The following is a 25,502-nucleotide window of genomic DNA, read 5'->3' as shown; positions in this document are numbered from 1 at the left end:
TTAAAACAATGCTTTTTAAAAATAAAAATTTAAGCTTCTTTTATGATACAGGATTTTTTTTTATGTCTTGAGCTTTTAATTTTTTTTTAATTATGAAAATGTCAAATGTAGACTGGGTGCAGTGCCTCACGCCTGTAATCCCAGCGCTTTGGGCTGCTGAGGCAGGCAGATCACCTGAGGTTGGGAGTTCAAGACCAACTTGGAGAAACCCTGTCTCTGCTAAAAATTCAAAATTAGCCAGGCATGGTGGCGGGGGCCTGTAATCCCAGCTTCTCAGGAGGCTGAGGCAGGAGATCGCTTGAACCTGAGAGTTGGAGGTTGCGGTGAGCCAAGATTGTGCCATTGCATTCCATCCTGGGCAACAAGAGGGAAACTCCATCTCAAAAAAAAAAGAAAATGTCAAATGTACATAGGAGCGTATATATGAGCCTTATATATTCCAACCCAACTTGAACAATGATAAGTTCATGGTCAAATTTATTTCATTTATTTCTACCTGTCCCCCATTTTTTTCTGGGAGGGGGTCGGCTTTTTCCTCCCAGTAAATCCCATATGACAAAGTATTTTATCCACAAATATTTGAGTGTGCATCACTAACTGATTAAGATGTTTGTTTGTAACATAACCAAAATACCATTATCGTACATAGCAACTTTAGCAGTAATTCTTTAATATAATTTACTGCCTAACTATGGTAGATGGGCCCCAAAAAAATAGAGACAAAACCGCAGCTTCATCTATGACAGATAAAAAATAACCCATTTTCTTAATACATAGAGAGCTCTTAAAATCCCATAGGAAAATGGACAAAAGATAATTTTATAAAAAATGATCAATGACATGTGAAAAGATTTTCAACCTTGCCCATAAAGAAATGTAGGTTCCAAATAATAGTGATCAGTGTTTTATATATTAAATTAAGAAAAACTAAAAATAGTAAGCAGTGATAGCGAGTGCATCCTCAACTTTCTGGTTGTGACAGTGAAAATCAGTACAGTTTACTTAAAAGACAGTTTTGTATTTCCCTAACAATATTTTAAATACCACTGCAATTCTACTTGTAAGAAATTCAGAAATTCTCAAATGTATAAAAATATGTGTGGGAATGGTCACCAAGCATTGTAATAGTTAAAAACCTGTAGAAATGCAAATGTCTCCTAATAGGAGAATGGTTAAGTAAATTATGATGCATCCATAACCTAGAATGCTGCAGTTGTTTAAAAGACTGGTAAACCAGAGATACTGACGTGGAAAGATACTGAAATTAAATAACTGTGAGAAGAAAACTCAGGGGCAAAATAGGTGTAAAAATACAATTTTATTTTTGTTTTTTTAAAAGAATTAATTATAGTAAGCTATGCCTAGGAAGCATACCTGAAATCATATATACTCCACTGTTAACAATGGTTTATCTCTGGGGGCAAATAGGAAGGATTTTCACATTCCTTTCTTTCTGAGAGAGATAAATTTCCACTTACAGCGTAATTTGAAACAGAAATAAAAAGGATAAATTTCAAAGTAAGTCTTTGTTGCTAGCAATAAAAAAATAGTGGAATGCTACATATAAATTTTTATTTTGGAATGGGTTGAGGTCTGTGTGTGGTCTGTTATATACCATGACTAACTTTTAAATGTGTTTCATGGTGTTTTTAAAAGAATGTGAAGTCAATCACTAGAATATTCAAGACTATACTCTTATCTGTCAAATCAACCTCATTATAGTAGTCACATTCTTCACATCTTTTTTATTTGTTCACTTGTTCTCTCAAAGAACAAGAGCATTATCTTAAAATCTCACACTATAGTTGTGTTTCTGTCAGCTTCTATCATTATTTCTGTTTTTCATGATAAATCCTGGGTGATATGTCCAAGAGAGGCTACAGGCTGATTATCATAACACTTGGAAAGAGCTTGTCAAGAATTGCTTTCTAAATATTTGAATTTCTTCATTGATTTCTTATTGTTCTTCCAATTCATTCCTCAGAATTTTTTAAAGTTCCTAATTCAGTCTCTAATTTAAAGCTAAACACTCTAAGATTTTTATCTAAAAAACACATATATACTGCAGTGTTGAAGTATAGTGGCTATTAACTGCAGCTTTGCTAATTTAGTGAATTGAGCAATTACCAATTCCCAAAGATAGATTAAAAAAAAAAAGTTATGCACTTTTGTTTTTATTTCCCCCTACCCCCCACCCTTTTTTTTTTTTTTTTGAGACGGAATCTCATTCTGTCACCCAGGCTGGAGTGCAGTGGCACGATCTTCGCTCACTGCAACCTCTGCCTCCCAGGTTCAAGCGATTCTCCTGTCTTAGCTTCCCAAGTAGCTGGGATTATAGGCATGTGCCATCACACCTGGCTAATTTTTTTATGTTTTTAGTAGAGAGGGTTTTCACCATGTTGGCCAGGCTGGTCTTGAAATCCTGACCTCAAGTGATCCACTCATCTCAGCCTCCCAAATGCTGGGATTACAGATGTGAGCCACCGCACCCGGCCCCATTTAAAAGATCCATTTACAAAACAGAAAATTTCACGACAGGATATATAAAGGATTGTACAAAGAATGACAAAATGCAGTTGTCACCTGGCCTTTCCTTCTGAATCTCTTTGGCAGCACCTTACATTTCTATCAGCTTACTTCACCAGGGCTTGACTTAGAAAGTAGCATGTTTCCACATGATAGTGCTTTATTTATCAGACATGCTCCATGAGTGTCTTTTGGACGAATGATTTTCTAGATAATTGGAACTTTACTATTTAAGTACCACTTTTAACACCTTTAAAAATACGTAACAGGCCAGGCATGGTGGCTCACGCTTCTAATCCCAGCACTTTGGGAGACCCAGGTGGGCAGATCATGAGGTCAAGAGATTAAGACCATCCTGGCCAACATGGTGAAACCCTGTCTCTACTAAAAAATACAAATGTTAGCTGGACGTGGTGGTGCCTGGCTGTAATCCCAGCTACTCAGGAAGCTGAAGCAGGAGAATAGCTTGAACCCGGGATGCAAAGGTTGTAGTGAACTGAGATCACGTCACTGCACTCCAGCCTGACAACAGAGCGAGATTCTGGCTAAAAAAAAAAAAAAAACAAAAACAAAAAACAAAGAAACAAATAAACCCAAGCATACCTAAATGGGTAATGTTGCTAAAAACAGCCATCTTAGTAAGCATCCAGGTGGTGGGGATATGGGTGTTCAAGCTCTTTCAACTGTCAGTCTCTTTCAACTTTGCTGTTTGTTTAAAATTTTCCTAATAAATGCTGGGGGAAAATATTACTTCAAGAGGTCTGCAGCCCTTATTGCAACAATCTGGAGGTTTCTCGGAAAGCTCACTGTGTGGAATGGTTGAAGTTGCAGGCTTTGGAGCGAGACTGCCTAGGTTCTTATGCAGCCTCTGCTGTTGCCTAATTGTGTGTGCTTCGGGCAGTTACTGCCCTTTTCTGAACCTTGCCCTTGTATGTAAAATGGGGATGATTATAGTGCCTCTTCTTGGGTTTATGAATGAGATGAGGAAATGTGTATAAAAGCACTTCCAACAATATGAAACACTCAGTAAACACTGGCTGTGGGTGCCACTGCTGCTACTACTGCTTTTTTGTAATTGCTCTGGACATCTATCCAGAGCATACTTAGCAGTGCTACCCTCCTTGGTCATTTATTTGAATGATAATATAGGGATAATTTGAGACTTAATTATTTTTGATTTGTAAGAAACAGGTTTCACTCTGTCATCCAGGTTGGAGTGTAGTGGTGGCACCATCCTTGCTTACTGTAACTCTAAACTCTTGGGCTCAGGTGATCCTCCCACCTCAGCCTTCTGAGTAGCTGAGACTACAGGCGCACACCATGGTGGCCGACCAATTTTAAAAAATTTTTTGTAGAGATGAGGTCTTCCTATCTTTCCCAGGCTAATCTCAAGCTCCTGGCCTCAAATGATCCTCCTACCTTGGCTTCCCAAAGTGCTGGGATTACAGACATGAGCCACTATGCCTGGCCAAGACAATTTTGAATGACATTGGGACCATTGCCAAAAATCAAATCCATCTTCATGTTGTCTGCTTCTCAGCCTTAGTAAGTAGAATACCAGGAACACTATTTGCCTTTTCCTGGGTGAAACCCAGTCCCCATTACAAATAGCCGTTCTGGCCCTGTGCCTGTGTTATGTCGCTAGGGCCTCTGCAATTAGCTGCTCCTGAGTTCTGCTGCCTGGCCTTCTGGTATGCTCATGCTTTTTCCTTTGTGTTGGTGCTGCTTCCAGATGGGAGGTCTGCATCTCTCTTCTCTCTCCCTGACAAACCTGATGTTCACAGCCCCTGCTGTTCAGTTTCTCTAGGGCTGCAGTAAATAATACCAAGGTGAGTCAGGAAGTAGCACAGAATGGTGTCACCAACACTGATACCTTAGAAATGTAAATGCTGGCTGGTCCGAGTGCAGTGGTGTTTACAACTAATTGATCACAACCAGTTACAGATTTCTTTGTTCCTTCTCCACTCCCACTGCTTCACTTGACTAGCCTAAAAAAAAAAAAAAAAAAAAAATTAAAAAAAAAAAAAAAAAAGAAATGTAAATGCTGGCCTTCTTCTATAGAACTGAGTGCTATAATTTACTGTCCTCTATCTTTCTTGGGTTCGATGTCCTTTCTGAGGTTTTTATCATATTCAGAGTTGTGCAACCATCCCCACTATCTAATTTCAGAACATTTTCATTGTCTGGAGACTCATTAGCTGTCACTCCCCCTTCTCCCCTACCCTTAGTCCCTGGTAGCCACTAATCTATCTGTCTCTATGGATTAGCCTCTTGTGGACATTTCATATAATTGGAGCCATACAGTATGTGACATTTTGCATCTGACTTCTTTCACTTAGCATTAGGGTCACCCATGTTGCAGGATGTGTCAGAACTTCATTCCTTTTTATGGCTCAGTAATCCATTGTGTGGATATATCATATTTAATTTACCCATTTGTCAGCTGATAGACATTTGGGTTGTTTCCACCTTTTGGCTATTATTTGAATAATGTTGCTATGAACATTTGTGTACACATTTTGGGGGGGACATGTTTTCATTTATGCAGTGTATATACCTGTGAATTAAATTGCTGGATTTTATGGCAACTCTATGTTTAACATTTTGAGGAACTGCCAAACAGTTTTCCAAAGTAGCTACACCATTTTACATTTTCATCAGTGATATGCGAGGGCTCCAGTTTCTCTGTATCGTCACCTACACTTGTTATCTGTCATTATAATTATAGCCATCTTGGTGGATGTGAAGTAGTATCTCATTGTGGTTTTGATTTGTGCTTTCCTAATGACTAATGATGTTAAGCACTTTTTTATGTGCTTACTGGCCATTTGTATATCTTCTTTGGAATAATGTCTGTTCAAATGCTTTACTCATTTAAAAATGAGTTGAGTTGTAAGATATCTTTTTATAATCTGGATATACTTTACCAGATACATGATTTGCAAATCTTTTTTTTCTTTTTGTGGATTGTCTGTCTTTTCACTTTCTTGATGACCTTTGAAGAACACAAGTTTTTAATTTTGATGACATCCAATTTATCTGTTTTTTCTTTTGTCATTTGTGCTTTCATTCTACTTGATGTCTTCCATAACCTGTCTGAAATTCTGATTTTCTTACTGGGTCCGTAACTGTAGTATTCTTAGTTTCTCTGATCTGGGATTATAAAGCACTTGATTTAAAATGTTTGCCAATGAGATATATGAAGGAGCTTAGAAATGTTGATGCTCTTTGATGGTAAGCCCATTTCTGTGCACTTAACCTCAGGAAATCATCTGACAGAAGAAAAACATCCTGTATGCCCAGAGATGTTCATTTCACTGTCACCCTTGAGATTGGCATGCTGTTCAACAGCAGGGGTGGATGAGTCAAATCTATTGTGGAACATTATTAGGCAGCTATCAAATGTTATAATTATAAAGCTTGTGTAACAAAAATGTTTGTAATTCAGTGTTTGGTGAAAAAAGCACAAGTGTGTGCTTATTATGATTAAAATATGCATAAAGTATCTGGACTAAATGAGAAGGTATACAAAGTTATAGATTTATTTTCTTAAATGTTATTTAAATTATATTTTATCCTTATAGTTAAAAATTAAGTAAAAAAATGTGTGCATAATATTTCATATTGGCGGGGGAAAGGGTGACAAGTGGTTAGATGGGGTTTATGTTTATCCTTACCTTCAAATTTTTAAAAATTATTTTTATCATGATTATCAAAGTTAGGTTTATAAATTTAAAAAACTAGTTAGCCGTGTTTGCTGAGAATTTGAGTAGAGATATTTTAATTTTCTTTATATTTTTATATCAAATCCAAATACTCCTAACTTGATTTTAGTATTAGAATTTGTTTTAGTCATTAGAACATTATAATTTGCTAAAAAGAAAAGCAGTTATGATAATTATTATATATTAGTCATAGGGACCACAGAAGCCCTTTTCTCATGGCATCTTGTGAAACAATTATTACAATTACTTTATACATGAGTAAATGAATTAACCCAGCTTTTGAAATAAGTTTCAAAGAGAGCTTGGCGTAGTGCCTTATGCCTGTAATCCAAAGCACTTTGGAAGGCCAAGGTGGGAGGATTGTTTGAGCCCAGGAGTTCGAGACTGGCCTGGACAACGTAGTGAGAGAGCCTCACTACTACTATTTTTTGTCTCTACAAAAGATACCAAACCAGGTATGGTGGCACATGCCTGTATCCCAGCTACTCTGAGGCAGGAGGATCACTTGAGCCCAGGAGATCAAGGGTACAGTGAGCCATAATCACACTACTGCACTCCAGCCTTGGCAACAGAGGGAGACTTGTTCAAAAAAGGAAAATAAAATGAAGTAAGTTTCAAAGAGCTGAGAAATAGTTTTTTTGTGAAATAATAAATCTACCCAAAAGAATAATTTAAAAAAAGCATGGTACAAGGTTGTGTGCCCAAGGTGAGAACACACTTCGAGTTGTTGTACCCAGATAGAGAATGTACAGCTTGCTGGCCCACAAACTGATTCTGTGGGTTCCCTGACTCTCTGACCTTTGGCTTCATCTGAGTGACAGTGGTTTGGGGTACATACAGCCAGTGACTATGAGTTGATCCCTTTTCTGTGGCCTGGAACAAGTGTGACAGGCAAGGAAAGGCCACAGAGGCCTGGCTCTTACAGCAGCCAATCTTTCCAGCCACCCCCGCCCACCCCACCCCTTCCGTTCACACACTGCAGCTAACTTGGTCCCTGGCCCTGGCTTGGGAGAGACAGAGGCGTCATCTTGTTCTCATATGTGGGAAGGCTATGAAAAGAAAAACGCATATTGGTCCAAACATGTAAACAAGAATTATACTAGGCTCTTTTGTTCTCATTCTGACATGGTCAGAATTAATTTGGAGGTCCAGAAACAGGATGATTTTGTTTTTAAATCTGAATTACTTAATACAAGGATATATAGGGGGTGGTGGGGCAACAACAAAAATACATTGCTTAATTCTGTCAAATGGTATTGGACCATCCCCAGGTCATTCGTCAGGTTCCAGTTTTTGTCATTAGGGGGTTCCTAACTTAGACTTTACATCCAGGTTGCCGATTCAATTTACTGTGAAAAGACCTAGATGGTAGAAGGCAAGCAGTGGAATGTGTCTGGGTATCTGAGAAATATACAGAAAGTGCTTAAAAGAACTTAATCATTTTTTTTCTCCCTTTCCTTAGATTGAATAGGGAAAACCTGCTTTCTGCAAACAACTGAAAAAACTGCACTTAGAAACTGTTTCTTTGGCTCTCACTGGGAAGCTGGAACTTGTATTGTGAGGCCCCTGATGGGACAAGCTCTGAACTGCTGATCACCCAGTGATTGTCACCATGGCCAGCAAGAGGAAATCCACCACACCATGCATGATCCCAGTGAAGACAGTGGTGCTGCAGGATGCCAGCATGGAGGCCCAGCCCACTGAGACCTTGCCTGAAGGACCCCAGCAGGATCTACCCCCAGAAGCACCTGCTGCCAACAGCGAGGCAGCCCAGAACCCCAACAGTACTGATGGCTCTGCACTAGCCAATGGGCATCGGAGCACTTTAGATGGCTATTTATATTCCTGTAAATACTGCAATTTCAGATCCAATGACATGAGCCAATTTGTGGGACATATGAACTCAGAGCACACAGACTTTAATAAAGACCCAACTTTTGTATGCAGTGGGTGCAGTTTTCTGGCAAAAACCCCTGAGGGGCTTTCCTTGCACAATGCCACGTGTCACTCAGGGGAAGCCAGCTTTGTGTGGAATGTGGCCAAGCCAGACAATCATGTGGTTGTGGAGCAGAGCGTCCCTGAGGGCACCAGCACTCCTGACCTAGCAGGTGAGCCCAGTGCCGAAGGGACTGATGGACAGGCAGAAATCATCATTACCAAAACTCCAATCATGAAGATAATGAAAGGCAAAGCTGAAGCCAAAAAAATTCATACTCTCAAGGAGAATGTCCCTAGCCAGCCTGTGGGTGAGGCCTTACCGAAGCTGTCGACTGGAGAAATGGAGGTGAGAGAGGGGGACCAATCCTTCATCAATGGGGCAGTTCCAGTCAGCCAGGCATCTGCCAGCTCTGCAAAAAACACCCATGCCACCAACGGGCCCCTGATAGGAACAGTGCCAGTTTTGCCGGCTGGCATAGCACAGTTCCTCTCTCTCCAGCAGCAGCCCCCAGTGCATGCCCAACACCATGCCCAACAGCCATTGCCCACGGCCAAGGCCCTTCCCAAAGTGATGATCCCCCTGAGCAGCATTCCAACGTACAACGCAGCCATGGACTCGAACAGCTTCCTGAAGAACTCCTTCCACAAGTTCCCCTACCCAACCAAAGCTGAGCTCTGCTATTTGACTGTGGTGACCAAGTATCCAGAAGAACAGCTCAAGATCTGGTTCACAGCCCAAAGGCTGAAGCAAGGGATCAGCTGGTCCCCTGAGGAGATTGAGGATGCCCGGAAAAAGATGTTCAATACAGTCATCCAGTCTGTGCCTCAGCCCACAATTACGGTTCTAAATACCCCACTGGTCGCCAGTGCTGGCAATGTCCAGCATCTCATCCAGGCTGCTCTCCCAGGTCACGTTGTAGGGCAGCCAGAGGGCACAGGAGGGGGACTTCTAGTCACTCAGCCATTGATGGCCAATGGGTTACAAGCAACAAGTTCCTCTCTCCCCCTCACAGTGACATCTGTCCCCAAGCAGCCAGGTGTGGCACCCATTAACACTGTGTGTTCAAATACAACATCAGCTGTGAAGGTGGTCAATGCAGCCCAGTCGCTCCTCACAGCCTGCCCCAGCATAACCTCCCAAGCCTTCCTTGATGCTAGCATCTACAAAAATAAGAAATCTCACGAACAGCTGTCGGCTCTGAAAGGGAGCTTCTGTCGGAACCAGTTCCCAGGGCAGAGCGAAGTTGAGCATCTCACCAAAGTGACCGGCCTCAGTACCAGAGAGGTGCGGAAATGGTTCAGTGATCGTAGATACCACTGCCGGAACTTGAAGGGCTCCAGAGCGATGATGCCTGGAGATCACAGCTCCATCATCATTGACTCTGTGCCAGAGGTGTCCTTCTCCCCATCATCCAAGGTCCCTGAGGTCACCTGCATCCCACCAACAGCCACAGTAGCAACTCACCCTTCTGCCAAACGACAATCTTGGCACCAGACTCCTGACTTCACACCAACCAAATACAAGGAGAGAGCCCCTGAGCAACTCAGAGCCCTGGAGAGCAGTTTTGCACAAAACCCTCTTCCTCTTGATGAGGAACTAGACCGCTTGAGAAGTGAAACTAAAATGACCAGAAGAGAAATTGATAGCTGGTTTTCAGAGAGACGGAAAAAAGTGAATGCTGAGGAGACTAAGAAGGCTGAGGAGAATGCCTCTCAGGAGGAAGAGGAGGCTGCTGAGGATGAGCGTGGAGAAGAGGATTTGTCCAGTGAGCTAAGGGTCTCTGGTGAAAATGGCTCTCTGGAAATGCCCAGCAGCCATATCTTGGCAGAGCGTAAAGTCAGCCCCATTAAAATCAATCTGAAGAACCTGCGGGTCACTGAAGCCAATGGCAAGAATGAGATTCCAGGGCTGGGTGCCTGTGACCCGGAAGATGATGGGTCAAACAAACCGGCAGAGCAGTTCCCAGGCAAAGTGAGCTGCAAAAAGACTGCCCAGCAGCGGCACTTGCTACGGCAGCTCTTTGTCCAGACACAGTGGCCGAGCAACCAAGACTATGACTCCATAATGGCCCAGACAGGTCTGCCCCGGCCAGAGGTGGTGCGCTGGTTTGGAGACAGCAGGTACGCACTGAAGAATGGCCAACTCAAGTGGTACGAAGACTATAAGCGAGGCAACTTCCCACCAGGGCTACTGGTCATTGCCCCTGGCAACCGGGAGCTTCTTCAGGACTATTTCATGACGCACAAGATGCTCTACGAAGAGGACCTGCAGAACCTCTGTGACAAGACCCAGATGAGCTCCCAGCAGGTCAAGCAGTGGTTTGCTGAGAAAATGGGGGAGGAGACCCGAGCCATGGCAGACACAGGCATTGAGGACCAGGGCCTTGGTACTGGTGAGCTCACAGCAGTTCACAAAGGGATGGGTGACACCTATTCAGAGGTATCTGAGAACAGTGAGTCGTGGGAGCCCAGTGTCCCTGAGGCCAGCTCAGAGCCCTTTGACACATCGAGTCCCCAGGCTGGACGTCAGCTCGGTAAGGAGTCCACAGGGGCCATGGCTATCCTGTGTGGGTAAGGGGAGGATGCACTCGTGGTTGGGCCCTGAATTTACTGCACAGGGACATCTGCGGTCTCTAAGGCTGCCTGGCAGCAGCACTAACTGCCTGGCTGCTTCAGAGGACAACTAGCAGCAGAAGCCATAGAAACATAATATGATAAATAGTTGAGAGTTGTTTTTTGTTTCTTTCTTTTTTTTTTTTTTTTTAAAAAACCTGCTCAGGATAAGGAACATGGTGATCCTAAAAGGTCTAAGCTTTTCTAGCCATTTCTTAGCAATAAGAGAACAGGTCAAAACGTCCTTTGAGTTAGGCAGATCCACAGCCATTGGTAGGAGAGAGCAACCAGACATTAGATGAAATTCAACTCAAATTGATGAACGAAAAAAAAGAGAGCCTTTAATTGTCCTTAGATACATAAAGTGCGTTTTTCTGATGATGAAAGTCTTGTGTTTCTGTTGTTATTCCTGATGTAAAAGAAATGTTTATTATAATGGAAAATCACTTTCCTTCTTTGCCATACATGAAATCAAAACTTGAATTTTGTTTCTTAGTTTCTCTCGATTGTACTTGAAAGAAAAATGTATGATAGAAGATTATTTTTATTTAAGACATAGTTTCGAAGCCACAGACAAGTTATGTTATTAAGTGTTGATTTTCTAGGTTCCTGGTCACTGAGTTACCAGCCTCTCCCTTCCCTCCCTCCCCTTTGGCATTTGTGTTCTCATTAGAGAACCCATCATAGGGCAGCCAGAAGGTCAGGTGAGAGCCAGGAGGCCATAGTGTTGTAGAAGCTGAAGGGATTGGGGGTTCCAAAATGGCAGTGTTGCTAGCTGAGTTGGCAATGGTGGGAGTGGGTACAGGAGACAGTATCTGTGGTGTTGGGCAACATTGGTCCTTGTGACTTTGGCATATGCTGCCTCAGTGTGGGGCCTTGTGTTTGGCACCTCATCCCCAGAACCAACCATAGTGCCCTGTCCCTCAGCAATCCCACAGAATTTCCTGGATGGTGTTCCATTGTTTCCATACAATAGCCAACCATTGTTGTTTGTGTATTTTGGCCTGGCAAATCCCAGCTCCTCCACCCGGGTTTCTTTCTACTTAGGATGTCTTAAAAAGGATAAAATTCTTTTCCTTTCTCTGAATATTTTTAATTCATTTAAACACAAGAATTTGAAACGTAGTTATGCTATCGTTTCTTTACTCAGTTAAGGAAATAGAGAGTTCCTTGTCTGCTCATAATTTGGTGAGGTGCGGGTGGGGAATACCATGTCATCCATCTGTTTAGCATTTGCAGAAAGCCTGTTCTTATGTTCACATACTAAGGCAAAATCGAGCTCCACAAAGCCCACAGTGAGGGCAAACACCTGGTGGAGCCCAGAGTCACTGGTCAGCAGTCAAGGTTGGAGTACACAGGGCCACTAGCTCCTTCTGGCCTCTTCCAACTGCAGCCAGGTTTGCAATACAATAAGAGTACAACAAAACACTCCCCTCCTTTGGGGCCCACAGCTCACAGACTACTTTATAAAGCAGCTGATAGCACACCCTGGAGTCAGAACAGCAGGTTTTTATGGCTGGTTTGACCTTTTTTTTTTTTTTTTTTTTTTTAATGCAAAGCAGATTGTCTCTCCTACAAGTCTTTGTCCATGTTGGTCCTTATGTTATATCCAGCTGTATGCTTCTTGTGATTACCAGTAGGCCAGGGTGTTATGTTCAGAAGATATGAGGATGTTTGAACAAGTTTGTTACAAAAGCTGACATGGAGAAGGATGTTATGGAAGATGGCAGTAGCAGCATCAGGAATCTGTTCCTCCACCAAAACAATTATTGAGCTGGTAGTAATTATCTCAAGCAACTGTTACCAGGGAAGAGCATGATGGAGAGGCTTATAAATTTTGATGAGTTTGTTTCACATAGCAGCATTCCCAAGCTCTGTAGCAGGAAACTGTGGAAAATGTTCCTGGTGTAGCCTGTTGGTGCCAGGGTGGGCAATAACAACTTTGTCCTCTGATAGTAAAGTTTTTGTGGCCAGGCATGGTGGCTCACACCTTTAATCCCAGCACTTTGGGAGGCTGAGGTGGGTGGATCACTTGAGGTCAAGAGTTTGAGACCAGCCTGGCCAACATGGTGAAGCCCTGCCTCTACTAAAAATACAAAAATTAGGCATGATGGCGAGTGCCTGTAATACCAGCCATTCAGGAGGCTGAGGCAGGAGAATCACTTGAACCCAGGAGGTGGAGTTTGCAGTAAGCCAAGATTGCACCATTGCACTCCAGCCTGGGCAACAGAGCGAGACTCCATCTCCAAAAACAAAACAAAAAAAAGTCAGCTTTTTATATTTTGATTGCTGATTACTGCATTTGATCACTGAGGGGCCAGTGCAGAGGCTGATCATTTTCTCAACTCCCTTGGGCAAAAGGACTAGCCACAAGGGGGTTTAAAGAGACAGTACCTATTTTTTTCCTTTATTCCCCCTTTGGCAAGCCAGACATTTAATGAAATCTTAGGTCACTGGTTAACCACAGAGATATCAAAACAGAAACTTCACTGACCCCATACCACAAAGAATTGGAAAAGTTGCAAATAGTTGGCTCCAGCCCTCAATAAGCAAAAATCAGCAATCTCTGAGGCATGAGAGATTTAGATTTTTCAGTTACCACAATATAATATTCATAATGTCCGGTTCTCAACAAAAAAATTACAAAATATAAAAAGAAATAGAAAAATATGGTTCATTCACAAGGAAAAAAAATTGACAGACACCATCCTTGAGGAAGTCCAGACATTGGAATTATTAGTCAAAGAAAGTATGTTCAATGAGCTAAAGGAAACCATGGGCAAAGAACTAAAGGAAATCAGGAAAACCATGCATGAACAAAATGAGAATATCAATAAAGGATAGAAATCATAAAAAGAAACCAAACAAATTCTAGAGCTAAAATGTACAATCCTTGAAATGGAAAGCATATTAGAGGGAGTCAGCGAAGATTTGGGAATGCAAAAGAAGACAACAGGGAATTTAAAGAGAAAAGAATTGAAATTATTTAAAGGAGGAGAAAGAAAAAAAGAAAAAAAAAAGCCCAAGAGAGCTATGGGGCATCATCAAGCGTACTGATGTACACATTATAGGAATCCCAGAAAAGAGGAGAGAGAAAAGGGACAGAAAGAATTTAAAGAAATAATAATAGAAAATTTCCCAAACCCGATGAAAGTCATGTGTCTATACATCCAAAAATCTCAATGAAATCCAAGCAGGATGAATGCAAAGAGATTCACACCAAGACATATTCTATTAGAATTGTCAAAACTTGAAGACAGGATTTTGAAAGCAGCAAGAGAAAAGCAACTCATCACACACAAAGAATTCTCGACAAGATTAACAGCCGATTCCTCATCAAAAATCTTGGAAGCCCAAAGGCAGCAAGATGACATATCTAAAGTCATGAAAGAAAAAAAAAAAATCTCTCAACCAAGATTTCTGTATATGGCAAAACTATCCTTAAAAAATGAAAGAGAAATCCAGACTTTTCCAAATAAAGTTGAAGGAGCTCATTACTAGTAGACACACCCTACCAGAAATGCTAAAGGGAGTCCTTCAGGCTGAAATGAAAGGACACTGAACAGAAACTTGAAGCCATAAGAAAAAATAAAGATAACTTTAGAGGTAAATATAAGAGACAGTACTATTGGTTTATAACTTTTTCTCTTTGTGCCTTATAATTTAAAAGACAAATTCATTAAAAAATTATAAAACTATATTAATGGGCATACAATGTAGTAAGATGTAATCTGTGTAAATAGTAAAACTAACAAATTCGTGCATTGCAAACCAAACAGAATCAAAACAGTACACTGCAAACAATCAAATACAAAAGAAGGCAGTAATGGAATTGAGGAATCAAAAACATTTAAGACATACGAGAAACAAATGGCTTGATGGCAGAAGTAAATTATCGGTAATCACATTAAATGTAAAGGAGCTAAGCTCTTCTATTAAAAACAAAGATTGGCAGATTGGAATAAAAAAATTAAGCATTTATATGCTTTCTTAAGAGACTCACTTTAGATATAAGGATACAAGGAGGTTGAAAGTAAGGATAGAAAAAGATACATCTGGAAAGTAGTAACTATATGACAGCTGAGGTGGCTATATTATCAGACAAAAACCACTATTTTTTCTGAAGAATATATGTAACATATTTTAAACAATATATACACATATATTATACATAAGAATATGCAATATATACATGTTATATGTATAATTTAGAATTAGCGAGCCAGACTCAGCTGAGATAATCCCAGTTTTGTGGCAATATCGAAAGCATTGTAACCAGGAACCAGTCGAACATATGCCTCCTTCTCTCCCTCAGGCCTGTTGACTTTGACCACATTAGTGTCAGGGCTGCTTCACAGCCTGTTTGATCTGGTGCTTATTGGCTTTAACATCCACAGTGAACACAGGTGTATTGTTGTCTTCTGTCTTCTTCACAGAAGACTCAGTGGTCAGTGGGGACTTGATGCTGGCATAGTGGCCAAGCTTATTTCTCCTGAGAGTGCTCTTCTGAGGATATTGGGGCTGCCTTCGGAGTCATAGTGTCTTTGGCCACAGGAAGGTGGGTGATATGCGGATTTTCTTCTTTTTTGGTGGCTGTGTGGACGCCTTTCAGCACTGCCTCCTTGTTCTTTAAAGCCTTCACTTTGTGATTGGCTTTAGGAGAGTCAAGAGCTTCCATCTTCACCTCCAGTGCCATCTTTTGAAAAAAGCACAGAAAAGAAGTTTTAAATCAAGAAAAATTACAAGAGATAAAGAAGGATATTATATTGATAAAAGTTTCATATATATACCTAACAGAGCTCCAAAACATGAAAGAGAAATGACAGAATTAAAGGGAGAATTACACAAAAATAGTTGGAGACTCTCACAAAAATAGTTGGAGACTTTAATACTCCATGTTCAATAATGGATATAGAAACCAGACAGAAGATCAATCAGGAAGTAGAGGATCTGAATAATACTATAAGCCAATTAGACCAAATACACATAAACCGAATACCACCCAATAACAGCAGAATACACAGTCTTCTCAAGTTCACATGGAATATTCTCCAGGATAAACCATACGTTAAGCCATGAAACAAATCTTAATAAATTTTTTAAAACTGAAATTATACAAAGTACATTTCCACTTATAGTAGAATGAAACTAGACATTAAAAATAGAAAACTGGGCTGGGCACGGTGGCTCAAGCCTGTAATCTCAGCACTTTGGGAGGCCGAGGTGGGTGGATCACGAGGTGAAGAGATCGAGACCATCCTGGTCAACATAGTGAAACTCCGTCTCTACTAAAAATACAAAAAATTGGCCGGGCGCGGTGGCTCGAGCCTGTAATCCCAGCACTTTGGGAGGCAGAGGCGGGTGGTCAAGAGATCGAGACCATCCTGGTCAGCATGGTGATACCCCGTCTCTACTAAAAATACAAAAAATTAGCTGGGCATGGTGGCGCGTGCCTGTAATCCCAGCTACTCGGGAGGCTGAGGCAGGAGAATTGCCTGAACCCAGGAGGCAGAGGTTGCGGTGAGCCGAGATCATGCCATTGCACTCCAGCCTGGGTAACAAGAGCGAAACTCCGTCTCAAAAAAAAAAAATACAAAAAATTAGCTGGGCATGGTGGCGTGTGCCTGTAATCCCAGCTACTCAGGAGGCTGAGGCAGGAGAATTGCCTGAACCCAGGAGGCGGAGGTGGCAGTGAGCCGAGATCGCACCATGCCACTGCACTCCAGCCTGGGTAACAAGAGCAAAACTCCGTCTCAAAAAAAAAAAAAAAAAAAAAAAAGAAAACTGGAAATACACAAATATGTGGAAATTAACACACTATTTAAAAACTAATGGATCAAAGAAGAAATCAAAAGGGAAATTTAAAAAAACCTTGAGACAAATGAAAATACAATATACCAGTTATGGCGTGTAGTGAAGGCAGTCCTAAAAGGTAAATCTGTAGCCGTAAATGCATACATTGAAAAAGATCTCATGCTGGGCCTGGTGGCTCACTCCTGAAATCCCAGCACTTTGGGAGGCTGAGGTGGGCACACCTGAGGTCAGGAATTTAACCAGCCTGGCCAACATGGTGAAACCCCATCTCTACTAAAAATACAAAAATTAGCCAGACATGGTAGCAAGTGCCTGTAATCCCAGCTACTTGGGAGGATGAGGCAGGAGAACTGCTTGAACTTAGAAGGTGGAGATTGCAGCAAGCTGTGCCATTGCATTCCAGCCTGGGCAATAAGAGCAATACTCTGTCTCAAAAAAAAAAAAAAAAAAAAAAAAAAATCTCAGCCAGCCATGGTGGCTTGCACCTATAATCCCAGTGCTTTGGGAGGCCAAGGTGGGAGGATCACTTGAGGCCAGGAGTTTGAGACCAGCCTGAATAACAAAGTAAGACCCTATCTCTACAAAAAAGTAAAAAAATTAGCCAAGTGTGGTGGCATGTTCCTGTAGTGTCCGCTACTAAGGACTTTGAGGTTACAGTAAGCTATGCTTCCTTGCACCACTGCACTCCAGCCTGGGTGACAGAGTGAGACCCCATGTCTTAAAAATTTTGTTTTTTAAAGATCTCAAATCAGTAACCTAAATGTACACTTTAAAGAACTAGAAAAGAGCAAATGAAACCCAAAGTTAGCAGAAGGAAGGAAGTAAAGGTTAGAGCAGAGAGAGAGAACAGATAGAGAATCAATGAAACCAAAAGTTCGTTCTTGAAAAAACAAATTTGACAAATCTTTAGATAAGTGAAAGAGAAGACTCAACTTACATCAAAAATGAAAGAGGGAATGTTACTACTAATTTCACATGAATATAAGATATAAGAGATTACTATTAACAGTTATATGCCAATAAATTGGGTAACCTAGATGAAATTCTTAGAAACACACACTCTCCCAAAATCAACTGATGAAGAAATAGAAAACCAAAATATAACAGTAACTGGTAAGAAGATTGAATCTGTTATCAGAAACCTTCCAAACAGTGAAAAGTCCAGGACCCCTGGTGAATTCTTCCAAATAATGAAATAATTAATGCACTAGTTCTCTTCAAACTCCTCCCAAAAAACTGAAGAGGAGTAAACACTTCCTAACTCATGAGGTCAGCATTATCCTGATACCAAAGCAAGACAAGGGCACTACAAGAAAAGAAATCTGCAGACTAATATGCCCTATGAATATAGATACAAAAATCCTCAATAAAATAGCAAGCCAAATTCAGCAGCATACTAAAAGGATTATACTTCATGACCAAGTGGGAGCTGTTGCGGCAGTGCAAGGATTGCCTGACACGTTACTATCAATGTAATACACCACACTAAAAGAATAAAGAGAATAAAACACATGACCATCCTCATTCAAGCAGAAAGAGCATCTGACAAATCAACATGCTTTCATGATAATAAAAACTCAGTAACTAGGAGTATGACAAACAATATGATAAAGACCATATATGAAAAGCCCATAATATCATATTCAATAATGGTGAAAGAAAACCATTCTCCTAGACCAGGAATAAAATCAAGATGCCCATTTTTGTCATTTCTATTCAAAATAGTATTGGGAGTTCTAGCCAGAGCAGTTAGGCAAAAAAAAAAAAAAAAAATAGGATCCAAATTGGAAAATTATCTCTGTTCACAGATGGCATGATCTTATATGTAGAAAACTTGAATCCACACAAAAAAATAGTTAAGAGCTAATAAATGAACTTGGCAAAGCGGCAGGATATAAAATCAACACACAAAAAATCAGTTGTATTTAGTGGGGCACAGTGACATGACTGTAGTCCCAGCTACTTGGGAGGCTGAGGCAGGAGTTCAAGGAGGCCACAACATAGTGAGACCCCATCTGTTTAAAAAAATGGGTTGTATTTTTATACACTTGCAGTGAACAATCTGAAAAAAAATTTTATTAATGGTATCATTTACAATGGCATCAAAAAGAAAAAAAAATGTGGCTGGGTGGCAGTGGCTCCTGTAATCCCAGCCTGTAATCCCAGCACTTTAGGAGGCTGAGGCAGGTGGATCACAAGGTCAGGAGTTTGAGACCAGCCTGGCCAATATGGTGAAACCCCGTTTCTACTAAAAATACAAAAATTAGCTGGGTATAGTGGTGCACGCCTGTAGTCCCAGCTACTCGGGAGGTTGAGACGGAAGAATTGCTTGAATCTGGGAGGTGGAGGTTGCGGTGAGTGGAGATCATGCCACTGCACTCCATCCTGGGCAACAGAGTAAGACTGTGTCTCAAAAAAATAAAAAAATAAAAGAAAAAAAATGCTTAGGAATAAATTTAACCAAGAAGGCAAAAGAAGTGTATCCTGAAAACTACAAAATGTTGCTGAAAAACATTAAAGATGACCTAAATAAATAGAAAGATATCCTATGTTCATGGATTGATACTATTAAGATACAGATACAACTCAAAGCAAACTACAGAGTCAGTGTAAAACCTATCAAAACCATAGTGTCATTTTTACAGAAATAGGAAAATCCAGGAAGACCCAACCAAAATGGCTGACTAGAGGCATTTTGTACTCACCTCTTCCGTTAAGAACAAATATAGAGAGTAGATAATCACACTTTGAATAAATTATCCAAGACAGTACACTGGAATTCACAGAAAAGTGACAGGATACATCTAAAATAAGGAAGTAAAAAGAAGCAAGGCAGCTTGTTCAGCCAGGATTGGCTGGGAACTGAGAGAGACCCCCCAATATGGGGAAAAGGTTAAGTGAGAGACTCTCAGTGGTCCATATTTCCACCATGAAAGGATTCTGCAGTTCAAACTATGGGAGAGTTCCTCAGCCCTTGCAGGCCCTGAGACTAACATAGGAGGTGCCAGGAGATTGTTCAGTGGTACTGCTCCAGAAGGGAGCTTGCACTGGGTCCCCCACACTTTCTGAGAACTAAACAGTTACAGTGAGATGCCATTTACAGCCCAGCCCCCAAATGACTGTACATGTCCTGGAGTCCATGGCTGAGGTGTAAGAAAACTACACACTGTTTTCTCCAGAGCTGAGGCACAAGTGACTGTGAGTTACTGCAACTGGGGCTGAAGCACTGCTAGGCATGTGTTCCTGATGTTGTGGCTGAGGTACAACCATGGTGCCAGCTACCAAAGCAAGGCACCCCAGTGTTACCGGAACTGAGGTGTGAGTGGCACATGCATTCTCCACTGGCCAGCAATCCTGTACTTCCTAGTGAAAGGCAGTAGTATAGCACTGCCACTCCCTATCCAAGCATTCTGCAGGTGGCCTAGGGATTGCCCTGTGCCTGCCCACCTTGGTTGGCACCTGCACACATCATAGGCAGCCTGGGGACAAGACTGGCTTGGCTTCACACCACTGCCTCCCTGGCCAGAGCACACAGTCTAGGGGCTAGGGGATTGCCCAGCCTAGTCCACCACCATTGGCACCTGAATATTCCTCTTGGGTGCCTGAGGTTGGGGCCTACCCACCTGGCCGCTACTACCCGTATGTACCACTTGTGGGACTGGAGAATGGCCCACCCAGCCTGTTGGACCACTGCCAACACAGGCGCATATCACTTGGGCTCCTGAGGGTTATTTCAACACTGTCACTGTGATCTCCCATGCCATGTCACCTGCCCATATGCCTGGCAACTGCTGCCACTACTGACATCTGAGTAAGCCACCTGAAAGTCCAAGAATCAGCCTGCTTTGACCCACTAACACTGGTGCCATTGTTAGCTATGCTGGGGTCCAAAGGCAGGCATGCTCAGCTCACTGCTGCTACCACTGGTGCCTGGAGAATGGCCCAGCTGGCATTCCAGTCCTTAGCAAAATTTTATCATAGTTTTTACTAATAATTACTGAGCCACTGAGGAAATCACAGATACCACCTATGCTATTTATAGCTAAAGAAATCATACAGAGACTATACTACTGCACATACCAAGAATCAAAGCCAAAGTGTCCTACCCAACCAACACCATAGAAACATCTAGGAGAAAGTTCTTCCCTACAAATGCAAATGCAAAAAATTGGAAGAAGCAACTGTTACACCGGATGTGCAGATATCAACATAAGGACACAGAGGTGTGAAAAAGCAAGGAAATATGACACCTTCAAAAGAACACAATAAATTTCTAGCAATAGATTCCAATAAAAAAACACAAAATCCCAGAAAAAGAATTCAAATTATTGAGTATAAGGAAGCTCAGTGAGATGTAAGAGAATGTGAAAAGTAAGAAAAACAATTCAGGAAATGAATGATAATTTTATCAAAGAGATATATGTATAAATAAAGTTCTGGAACAGAAGACTTAATGAAACAAAGTACACAGAATATAATTGAAAGCTTCAACAATAGATCAAGCAGAAAAAATCTTAAGAGCTGGAACACAGGTCTTTTTACATGAAAAAGAATAAAGAAAAATGGGCAAAGCCCTTGTGACATATGGGACACAATAAAGCAACTACATATCTGAATTATTGGGATCCCAGGAGGTAAAAAAAAAAAATTAAAGAGTGAGAAAGCTTATTAAATGAAATAATAGATGAAAGCTTCTCAAATCTCTCAAGAGATTTAGACATCTAGATATAGGAGGCTTTGATATCCCCCAAACAGATACAATGCTAAAAGGTCTTCTCCATGATGCATTATAGTCAAACTGTCTAAAGTCAGAGAATTCTAAGGACAGCAAGATAAATGTGTCTAAGCAACTATAACGGAGGCCCCATAGCCAGGCATGGTGGCTCACACCTATAATCCCAGCACTTTGGGAGGCTGAGGCTGGGTGAATCACAAGGTCAGGAGCTCAAGACCAGCCTGGCCAACATAATGAAACCCTGTCTCTATTCAAAATACAAAAAAAATTAGCCAGGCATGGTGGCAGGCACTTGTAGTCCCAGCTACTTGGGAGGTTGAGGCAGGAGAATTACTTGAACCTGGAAGGGAGAGGTTGCAGTGAGCCGAGGTTACGCCACTACACTCCAGCCTGGTGACATAGTAAGACTGTCTCAGAAGAAAAAAAAGAAGCCCATTAGACTAACAGTGAATTTCAGCAGAAACATTACAGATCAGAAGAAAATGAGATGATATATCCACAGGGCTGAAGGGAAAAGAAAAAAGCCAAGAATATTATGTCTAGTAAAATTATCCTTCATAAACAAAGGAGAAATTAAGTATTTCCAAGACAAGCAAAAAGTGAGAAAATTTATCACCATTATTCTGCCGCTACAAGAAATGCTCACCTGAAGTCCTAAACATGGAAGTGAAAGTATGACATTTACCACTATGAAAACACATGAAAGCATAAAACTCACTGGCAAAACACACAGATGAGGAAGAGAAAAGACTCAAATGCACTACAGAAAACCACCAAACTACAATACCAAGCAAAAGGGAACAAAAAATACATAAAACAACTTGAAAACAACATAACAATAACAAAACTTCACATATCAATAATCCTTGGCTGGGCATGGTGGCTCACACCTGTAATTCCAGCACTTTGGGAGGCCAAGGTGGGCAGATCACCTGAGTTCAGGAGTGCAAAACCAGCCTGGCCAACATGGTAAAACCCCATTTCTAAAAATACAAAATTAACCAGGCATGGTGGCATGTGCCTGCAACCCCAGCTACTTGGGAGACCGAGGCAGAAATTTGAACCCAGGAGGCAGAGGTTGCAGTGAGCTGAGATCACCCCCCTGTGCTCCAGCCCAGGTTACAAGAGCAGAAACTCCATCTCAGAAAAAAAAAATATTATTATCATGTGACATTTGTACCAAAAATGCAAGGATGATTTAGCATACACCATTCAATTAACGCAATGCATCACATCAACAGAATGAAGAGCAAAAATCATATGGTCAGCTCAATAAACACAGAGAAAGCATTTGATAAAATTCAACATCACATGATTAAAAAACACAGAAAACTGCATAGAAAGAACAAGATAGTGAAGACCATAAATGATTCACAGCTAACATCATATTGAATGGAGAAAAGCTGAAAGTCTTTCCTCTGAGAACTGGAACATGACAAGGATGCCCACTTTCACCACCCCTATTCAACATAATACTGGAAGTTCTAGCCAGAGATATCAGCCAAGAGAAAGCAATAAAATGCATCCAAATTGAAAAAGAGAAAGCCAAATTGTCCCTTTTTGCAGGTGACATGATCTGATAGTTAGAAAAACCAAAAAGACTCCGCCAAAAAACTTTCAAGGCTGATAAGCAAATTCAGGACAGTTGTAGGATATAAAGTTAACATGCAAAAATCGGTAGAGTTTCTACAAACCAATAATAAAATAGCAAAAGAAATCAAGAAGGTAATCTGATTTACAATAGCTACCAAAAAAAAGATACTCAGGGATAAATTTAATCAAAGAGGTGAGAGATCTCTGGAAGAAAAACTATAAAACACTGATGAAAGAAATTGAAGAGGACATAAATGGAAAGACATCCCATGCTTATGGATTGGAAAAACTAATAGCATTAAAATGATCATACTGCTCAAAGCAGTCTACAGATTCAATGCAATTGCTGTCAAAATACCAATGTAGTTTTTTCACAGAAATAGAAAAACCCTAAAATTTGTACAGAACCAAAAAAGAGCTAAAGTAGTCAAAGCAATCTTGAGCAAAAAGAACAAAGACTTCAAAATATATCACAAGGCATACTAACCAAAACAGCATAATATCGGTATAAAAATAGACCCACAGACCAAAGGAAAAAAATATAGAACTCAGAAATAAAGCCACATATTTACAGCAAACTGATTTTCAACAAAGGTGCCAAGAACATACACTGAGGAAAGGACATCCTCTTCAACAACTGGTGCTGGGAAAATTAGATATCCATAAGCAAAAGAATGAAACTGGACCCGTATCTCTCAACATATACAAAAGTCAACTCAAGATGGATTAAAGATTTAAATATAAGACCTGAAATTATGAAACTACTAGAAGAAAACATAGTGCAAAACACTTCAGGACATTGGTCTAAGCAAAGGTTTTATAGCTAAGACCTTAAAAACACAGATAACTAAAACAAAAATAGACAAAGGGGAGTATATTAAACTAAAAATCTTCTGCATAGCAAAGCAAACAGTCAACAGAGTACAGAGACAGCATGTTAAATGGGAGAAAATATTTGCAACCTATTCATCCAACAAAGGACTAATATCTAGAATATATAAAGAAGTTAAAAAACCAATCACATTAAAAAGTGGGCAAAAGGTGGGGTGCAGCAGCTCACACCTGTAATCCCTACACTTTGGGAGACCAAGGTAGGTGGATTGCTTGAGCCCCAGGAGTTCAGGACTGGCCTGGGCAGCATAGTGAAACCCTGTCTCCACAAAAATTAGCTGGGCATAGTGGCACACACCTGTAGTCCCAGCTACTCAGGAGGCTGAAGTGGGAGGTTCAGTTGAGCCCAGGAAGTTGAGACTGCAGTGAGGTGTAATTGTGCCACTGCACTCCAGCCTGGGTAACAGAGAGAGACTCTGTCTCAAAAAAAAAAAAGAAAAGAAAAAGGTGGCAAGTGGGGGACAGTTTGCAAAAGAAGACATACGCATGGTCAATAGGCATATTAAGAAATGATCAACATCATGAATCAAAAGGGAAATACAAATCAAAACCACAGTGAGCTATCATTTTATCCCAGTTAGAATGGCTATTATTAAAAAGATAAAAAATAATAGAACTAGAGGTCATTATGTTCATTGAAATAACCCAGGCACAAAAAGACAAATACATATTCTTACTCATATGTGGGAGCTAAAAAAAAAACTTGATTTCATGGAGATAGAGAATAGAATGAAAGATAGTACAGGCTGGGAAGGGCATGAGAGTAAAAAGGGGAAATGATGAGTTTGGTAAATGGGTACAAACTTACCTTAGATAGAAGAAACAAAGTCTAATGTTAAATAGCAGACAAGTCTGTGGTTACCCACAATGTATTGTATATTTCAAAGTAGCTAGAAGAGAGGACTTGAAATGTTACCAACACATAGAAATAATAAATACTAAGGTGATGGATACCCCAAATATGCTGAATTGATCATTACACATTCTATGCATGTAAAAAATATTCACATGTACCCCATAAATATGTAAACTATCAATTAAAAAAGAAAAATCCATCCTAAAGTTCATATGGAATCTCAGGGGGGAATCTCAGGGGACTCCAGATAGACAAATTGAGAAAGAACAAAGTGGAAGGAGTCATACTCACTTGATTTCAAATTGCACTACAAAGCTACAATAATCAAAACAGTGTGGTAATGGCATAAGGAGAAACATATAGAACCAATGGAATAAAATGCCCAGAAATCCTCACATAATGGTCAATTGATTTTTGACAGCGCAAAGACCATTCAGTGGGAAAAGACAGTCTTTTCACCAAATGGTGCTGGAAAAACCGGATATCTACATGCAAAAGGATGAAGTTGTACTCTTAACTGGTACTATATACAGAAATGTATATAAAATGGATCAAAGACCTAAACAAAAAAGCTAAAACTATAAAATGCCTAGAATGAAACAGAATCTTTTTAGATTTTTATTAGGTAATAATTTTGTTTTTTGTTTTTTGGTTTTTTTTTGAGACAGGGTCTTGCTCAGTTGCTCAGGCTGGAGTGCAGTGGTACAATCAAAGCTTCAAAATCTTGGGCTCAAGCAATCATCCTATCTCAGCCTCCTGAGTAGCTAGGATTACAAGTGTGAACACTTGGCTAATTTTATGTGTGTGTGTG

The 25,502-nt window shown here is 40.6% G+C and overlaps 1 protein-coding gene across 14 annotated transcripts in view; it reads left to right on the top strand.

Annotated features, from left to right (window-relative positions):
• Positions 1-25,502, top strand: part of ZHX3 (zinc fingers and homeoboxes 3) — a 150,521-nt gene that overhangs the window by 109,775 nt on the left and 15,244 nt on the right. For 12 of the 14 annotated variants that reach the window (XM_054255362.2, XM_054255348.2, XM_054255346.2 and 9 more), the window contains one exon: positions 7,714-10,723. In XM_054255362.2, coding sequence (XP_054111337.1) covers positions 7,864-10,723 — 2,860 coding nt within the window. In that variant the 5' untranslated portion in view covers positions 7,714-7,863. The remainder of the gene's footprint in view (positions 1-7,713; positions 10,724-25,502) is intronic. The other 2 variants (XM_078371695.1, XM_078371694.1) reach the window with 1 other exon arrangement.

This window comes from Callithrix jacchus, chromosome 5 (genome assembly GCF_049354715.1).
Source record: "Callithrix jacchus isolate 240 chromosome 5, calJac240_pri, whole genome shotgun sequence".
Taxonomy (NCBI): domain Eukaryota; kingdom Metazoa; phylum Chordata; class Mammalia; order Primates; family Cebidae; genus Callithrix; species Callithrix jacchus.
Note: the sequence above shows the minus strand (reverse complement) of the source record. Positions and strands in the feature narration are given on the sequence as shown.